General features: G+C 36.6%; 1 protein-coding gene across 1 annotated transcript in view; it reads right to left on the bottom strand.

The window, feature by feature from the left end:
- PTPRQ (protein tyrosine phosphatase, receptor type, Q) overlaps nt 1–7,945 on the bottom strand; it is a 338,184-nt gene that overhangs the window by 283,268 nt on the left and 46,971 nt on the right. Inside the window, exon 7 of the mRNA XM_006871836.1 lies at nt 3,346–3,474. Within this exon, the coding sequence (XP_006871898.1) occupies nt 3,346–3,474 (129 nt within the window). The remainder of the gene's footprint in view (nt 1–3,345; nt 3,475–7,945) is intronic.

The raw sequence follows: 7,945 nt of genomic DNA on the forward strand, positions 1-7,945 counted from the left end.
TTAAGGTCAGCAGTTCGAAACTACCAGCTGTTCCATGGGAGAAAGATGAGGCTTTCTGCTCCTGTAAACATTTACAGCCTCGGAAACTCTGTAAAGGGTCACTATGAGTAGGTTCTGACTCCATGGCACATAACCAACCAACCAACCATATTAAAAGTTATATTTTGGCTTTTGTGGACCTGTTTTCATCTTCTTCAGCTTCAGCCTAAATTTGCATATGAGCAACTGATGGTCTGTTCCACAGTCTGCCCCTGGCCTTGTTTTGGCTGATGCTATGGAGCTTTTCTTTCCACAGATGTAGTCAATTTCATTTCTGTATATTCCATCCAGTGAGGTCCACGTATATAGTCATTTTTTATGCTGTTAAAAAGGGTATTTGCAATGAAGAATTCATTGATCTTGCAAAATTCTATCATGCAATCTCCAGCATCATCTCTATCACTAAGGCCATATTTCCCAACTACTGATCCTCCCTTTTTGTTTCCAACCTTTGCATTCCAATCAACAGCAATGATCAATACATCGTGTAGGCCAGGTTGCAGCCACTGTTGATCCATTTTCTTGAGTCTTCTTCTTTTTCACTGACCCTCTACTTTACCAAGCATGATGTATTTCCTGATAGCATGTCCAAAGGATATGAGACAAAACTTCACAATACTCACTTCTAAGGAGACTTTCAGACGTACTTCTTCCAAGACAGATGTATTCATTCTGTATTCTTCACCTGCACTATAATTTGAATTCATCAATTCTTCTTGATATATTCTGTATTCTTCACCTGCACTATTATTTAAATGATATATTCAAATATATATCTGTATTCTTGATACATTCTGATATATTCTGTATTCTTGATATATTCTGTATTCTTCACCTTCACTATAATTTGAATGCATCCATTCTTCTTCTGTCTTCTTTATTCATTGTCCAATTTTCACATAAATATGAGGCGATTGAAAAATACCATAGCTTGGGTCAGTGACATATTTGCTCTTTAACATTTTAAAGAGGTACTTTGCAGCAGGTGCACCAAATGCAGTTCACCCTTTCATTTCTAAACTGTCACTTCCATGAGCATGGGAATTATGGATCCAAACAATGAAATCCTTGACCACTTCAATTTTTTCCCCACTTATAGTGTGGTTGTTTATTTGTTCACATGTGAGGATTTTTTAATTTTCTTTCAATTAAGGTGCTATCTATACAGAATACTGTAGCCTTTCATCTTCATCAGGAAGTATTTCAAGTCCTCATCATTTTTTCAGCAAGCAAATCTGTTCGCTACATATCACAAGTTGTTAATAAACCTTTCTCCAATCCTGATGTCATGTTCTTCTTCATACAGGCCACCTTCTCAGACTCTTTGCTCAGCATATAGGTTGAATAAGTTTGATAAAAAGATATATCCCTGAAACACTTTTCCTGATCCAAGCCATTAAGTATTCCCTTGTTTTGTGGGAATGACTGCTTCTTGATCTATGTACAGTTTCCACATAAACACAATTAAGTGCTCTGGAGTTACCATTCCTCCCAATGTTATCCATAACATTATGATCCACACAGTTGAATGCCTTTGCATAGTCAATAATGCACAAACAAACATCTTTCTGATATTTTCTTTAAACCGAGTTTCTCCATCTGATATCAGCGTGATAGCCCTCATTCCATATCTTCTTCTTAATCTGGCTTCAATTTCTCTCAACTTCCTGTCAATGTACTGCGGCAAGCAATTTTGTATAATTTTGAGCAAAATAAAACTTGAATATGATACTAATAATATTGCTCAATAATTTCCACATTCTGTTGGATCATCCTTCTCTGGAATGGGCACAAATTATCTCTTCAAGTTGGTTCCAAAGTTTTTGGAGTAGATGAATAAGCACCTAGAGTGCTACCTCAGTTTGTTGAAACATTTCCAATGGTATTCCATCAGTTCTTGGAGTCTTGTTTTTCATTAACGTCTTCAGTGCAGCTTAGGCTTCTTCCTTCAATACCATCAGTTCTTGATCATATGCTTCCTCTTGAAATGGATGAACATTGACCAATTCTTTTTCGACATATCAAAATGGAATGAATGGAAAGTATAATTTTCCATTATTTTAAAATATTTGACAATGTAGGGATTCAACTATCTCATGTATTTGAATTAAACATATCATTTTTTAAAATTTTCTTTAACTTTCATCCTAGAATCACAAAATCTCAGATTATAAAAGATTTTAGAGTTTAGTTAATTCACTCACAATGACCTGATACTTTAATAACCCCAAACATGAGAGGGCTTCAAAAAGTTTGTGGAGAAATGGATTTAAAAGATAATAGTTGTTTTTTTCCACGAACGTTTTGAGCCCTCTGTATTTCTAATAGGAGTCCTGCTGTGGCACTGCGGGGTGGGTAATGCACACGACTGCAAGGTCAGTTTGAACCACAAAACAAATTCACCAGCCACTCCTTGAAAACCCTATACAGGGTCTTTCTGAATTGGAATCAACTCAACAGCACTTAACAACAACAACAATATCTCTAATAAGTGCATGCCAAGCTCATTCTTAATTATAAGGGTGGAGAACTCACCATTTTCTAAAGCTGTAATTATCAGAAATTTGTTTATTGTTATAAGCAGAAATTGCATTTAATATAACTTAGTTCATGGAGCTCTGGTAGTGTAGTGGTTACGAATCAGACTGCTAATCTCACGGTCAGCAGTTCAAAAATACCACCTGTTCCATGGGAAAAAGAAAAGGCTTTCCACTCTTGTAAATATTTACAGCCTCTGAAACTCCACGCAGGGTCACTATGAATTGGAACTGACACCACACCACGGCACATAACAACAACAACAACAACAATTCCATTGTTCTTCATGAATTGAGTCCTGGTGTGGTGCGGTAGAGTAAGCACAAGACTGCAAGTTTGGTTTGAACCAAAAGGTCATGGTTCAAACCCACCAGCATTCCTCAGAAACTCTATGCAGGGTTGCTATGAGTCAGAACTGACTTGACGGCACTTAACAACGACTTCAAGAATATATTTTCAGTCAGAGTATGTCAAGGTGTTTCTCTTGTTGAAATATCTGAAGACATATACCTCCTCTAACTCAGCTTTTGCTGAGGGGTTATCTTTAGTTCTTCCAGCCCCTCCTCCTGAAATATGGAATATGAATAGTGTATTGCTATTTGTATACTCACCTGTGATCTTCTACCTTTAAAAAAAAGTTCAAAGGACCTCACCTTCCTTACTACTTCTGCTTCAACTATAGGGTCTTTAAAAATTAGTTTGATAGTAGTTATATATTTAATACAATCCTTACTATAAAAGGCAAACATAAAATTAATTGAAACTTACCTAATGGTCCATATAATTCAACTCTATAGCTAAATTTTCCTGTTACTATAGTTGGAGGGTCACATGAAATTGAAAAAGACTTCCCAGTAACATTGCCTGTTAAACAGTTTTGTGGTGGTCCTTCAGGAACTGAAATAATTATAGAAAATATAAATATGTATTAGAGATATATTTAAAATAAAACAACATTCTATTAAGTGCACATAATAAACAAAGTTACAAAGAGAAAATAAAATGTACCAACTGAACAATAAAATTTGGTTTTACTTAATAAAGGAGAAAAGACATATTGGAATATCAGAGGAACTTCTAATTTGCAACATTTACCTAATTTATTTGGAGTCCTGATGTGACACTATAGGATAAATATTGGACTGATAACCTCAGGTCAGTGGTTCAAACATCCAGCCACTCTTGGGAAACCCTAACCGAGTCGCCACGAGTTGAAACAGACTCGACAGCACCTAACATACAGAAAAATCTAACTTACTTAATATTTTATAATGCAAATATTGTTAAATAGCTTAATATTCAAATAATCCTGGTGGTGCAACAGTGTAAACACTGGATGGCAAGGTCGGAAGTTTACACCCACTAACTGTTCCACAGGAGAAAGATGAGTCTTTCTGTTTTCATATTTACATCATTGGAAACCCTCTACAGGAGTGTTGTTGTTGTTAAATACCATCGAGTCTGTTTCAACTCACAGCGATCCTGTATGGGGTTTCAAGAGATGACTGATGAGTTTGATCTGCCGACCTTGTGGTTCAAATGACCTCACAGTTCAGTGCTTATCCTATAGAGCAAGGTGAGTTAATTAAATGCATGACCAAATACAGCAAGCTAATTTTTCAAGTTGATACTTTTATATGGCCCACAAATGATGTTATGAATTTTGGCATAAAAACGGTCCAGAGTTCAAACCCACCAGCCACTCCTCAGAAATCTTGTATCGGGTCAAAATCGATCGACTTGACGGCACTTCACAACAACAACGTGATTGCTGGAACTCAGTTGCTATGGCAAGGCAAGATCAAATGATTTCATAGGTCTTATACAGCCCAAGGAGCTCTGGTGTGGCGCTGTGGGCTAATGCATCAGACTGCAAAGTCATTTGAACTGCAAGGTCGGTGATTCAAGCTCGCCAGCTGCACCTTAGAAACCCTATACAGGGTCGCTATGGGTTGGAATTGACTTGATGACACTTCACAATAACAACAACATACAGCCCAAGGGCCGAGAGCCATATATTCCACACCTGTGATATGCAAGGTTGCTGTGAGTTGCTGTTGACTGATGGCAGTGTTTTTTGTTTTGTGTGGGTTTTTTTTTGGGGGGGGTTGGATTTTGTTTTTTTTAGTTCATCAAACAGTTACATTTATCTAAAACATTTATACATACATACGTATAGATTTCTAGAAGTCCTGGTGTGGTGCAATATGATAAGCAACTGGACTGCTAACCATAAAGTCAGCAGTTCAAACCCATCGGTGCTCCCCAGAAACCCTATACAGGGTTGCTATGAATCAGAACAGACTTGGTAATACACAACCATGACCATTTATAGATTTCTAGTCCTACTAATGTGGTCCTAATAAGCACTGGAATGCTAACCACAAGCTCAGCGTTCAAACCTACCATCCACTCCTTGGAAACCCTATAAAAGGATTGCTAAGCGTCAGAACTGACACCATGGCACTTAACAACAACACACATAGATTTCAACAAGATCCTGGTGGTGTGCTGTAGGATAAGCAATGGAATGCTAAAGGTCGGTGGCTCAAACTCACCACCAACTCCTTGGAAATCTTATACAGGGCCACTGTTGCAATCAACTTGGTGGTAGTAGTTATTTATTTATTTATTATTTTAATTCACTAAATAGTTAACACTTATCTAAAACCTTTATACCTACATTGTTGCTGTTGTTGTTAAGTGTTGTCAAGTCGGTGCCAACCCATAATGATCCTGTATAGCATTCACAAAGAGCAACTGGTGAGCTTGAACTGCTGACCTTGCGGTTCAAACTAACTTTGCAGTCCAGTGCATTAACCCACAGCCCCACACCAGGACTCCTTATACCTATAGATACATAGATTTTAACAAGGTCTGGTTACCTGACTTTATCAACACTTTCCCTCTGGTAGACAAAAGTGAGAGAATCAGTGATATCAAACAATTGTTACGATCTAATAACAACGATCTTTGCTTTTTATATCAATATTGATTTTTTTCTGAGATGAAACAAAACTCACAGTTAGAAGATTCTGATATAATTTTTGTATTAAGTGCTGATGAGTTGGTTCCTACCCACAGGTACCCTGTATAGGACTTCCAAGGGGCAGCCATTGGGTTTGAACCATTAAACTGAAGGATAGCAGTCCATTGTTTATCATACAGTGTCATACCAGGATCCTAGTTAGTAACATATAAAATATAATCACATTTTAAATGTATTTTTAATATGTTTCTACATTTTCAAAAATGAAAATTATTGTATTTGAAATATTAGATTTGTTTCTTCTTGTCTACCAAATTTGACTTTGTGTAATCTTCATGAAATTATTTATTTATTGTATAAGTAAGAAATATGAAGGAAGGAAATGGTATGATTCAAATATGATAATTAAAATAAAATATATATAAAACATAATTGCCATGTAATGTCAAATAACAGCTGACAGCTATGTTATTTTTTTTTAAATGACCAATTATGATTTCTGATAGCTTCAAAAACAACTGATCACAAGTGAACATTTGATATATACATATATATAATTTGTATGTATACTGACTTATATAGCACCATAATTGTTATTGTTGTTGTTAAGTGCTGTTGAGTTGATTCTGACCCACAGTGACCCTGTACAGGGTTTCTGAGGAGCAGCTGGTGAGCTTGAACCACCAATCTTGCAGTTCAAATAGCTTTGCAATTTGGCCCATTAACCCACAGTGCTACATATTAGGTGCTATTAAGTAGGTTCTGACCCATAGCAATCTTATGCACAAAAGAACGAAACGATGCCCAGTCCTATGACATTCTATCAATTGCTGCTATGCTTTAGCCCTTTGCTGATGCTACTGTGCCAATTCACCTCTTTTGGGGGGAGGGGGTCCTCCTTTTTTTATGTTGACCATCTGCTTTGCCAAGCATCATGTCCTTCTCCAGGGACTGGTCCCTCCTGATAATATGACCCAAGTATAAGAGGTGAAGTCAGGGCATCTTGGCCTCTTAGGAGAATTCTGGTTGTACATCTTCCAACATAGATTTGCTTGTTCTTTTGGCAGTCCATGTTACTCTCAATATTCTCCTCCAACACCGTAACTCAAATTCATCAATTCTTCCATGGTCTTCTCTATTCACTGTTCAATCTCCATATACTTATCAGGTGATTGAAAATATCACGGCTTGGGTCAGGCACACTTTAGTCCTCAAACTGATATCTTTGCTCTTCAACTTTTAAAAACACTTTAAAGAAGTCTTGTGCAGCTTATTTGCCTAATACAATATGTCATTTTGTATCTTGACTGCTGTTTCCTTGAATGTTGATGACTGATCCAAGAAAAATGAAGTTTTTGACAACTAATCATTTCTCCATTTATCTTGATGTTATTCACTGGTCCAGTGTGAGGATTTTTAAAATTTTATTTATTTTTTATGTTGAGGTACAATCCATACCAAAGAATGTGGTCTTTGATCTTCATCAGTGTTTTAAGTCCTCTTTGATTTTAACAAGCAAGGTTATGTCATCTGCATATTGTAGATTGTTATTGAGTCTTTCTCCTATCCTAATTCATATAATTCAGGTTCTCGAGTTATTTACTCAGTATAGAGATTAAATAAGTATGGATAAATAATAGAACCCTGGCACATGGTTTTCCTAATTTTAAACCATTCACTGTTCCCTTGCTATTTGAACAACTGCTTCTTGGTCTATGTACAGGTGCCTCAGGAGCACAGTTAAGTGTTCTGTTCTAGAATACACATTCTTTGCAATGTTGTCCATAACCTGTCATGATCCACATAATCAAAAGCCATTATATAGTCAATAAAGCACAAGTAAACATCTTTCTGGTATTCTCTGCTTTCAGGCAATGATATCTCTCATTTCACCTCCTCACCCAAATCCAGCTTGAACCTCTGGAATTTCTCTCTCAATGTCACATTTATTTTTCAACTGTCTTTAGAAAAATTTCACTTGCATGCAACATTATTGATATTGTCTATTGGGGAACCTCACTTCATAATGGGCACAAGTATGGATCTCTTCCAATCAGTTGACCAGGAAGCTGTCTATCAATTTCTTGACAGAGATGAGTGTCTCCAGTGCTGCATCAATTTGTTGAAAGATTTCAGTTTTTATTCCATCAATTACCACAGCCTTGCTCGTTATCAGTGCATTCAGTGCACTTTAAGCTTCTTCATTCATTACTCTTGACCCTATGTTTCCTCTTGAATTGGTTGAACATTGACCTTTTTTTTTTGGTACAGTGATTTATGCATATTCCTTCCATTTTATTTTGATGCTTTCTGCATCATTAAATATTTTGCCTATGTTGTTGTTGTTGTCAGGTGCCATCAAATCAGAACTGACTCATA

The sequence above is a fragment of the Chrysochloris asiatica genome, unplaced genomic scaffold (assembly GCF_000296735.1).
Source record: "Chrysochloris asiatica unplaced genomic scaffold, ChrAsi1.0 scaffold00175, whole genome shotgun sequence".
In the NCBI taxonomy this organism is placed as follows: domain Eukaryota; kingdom Metazoa; phylum Chordata; class Mammalia; order Afrosoricida; family Chrysochloridae; genus Chrysochloris; species Chrysochloris asiatica.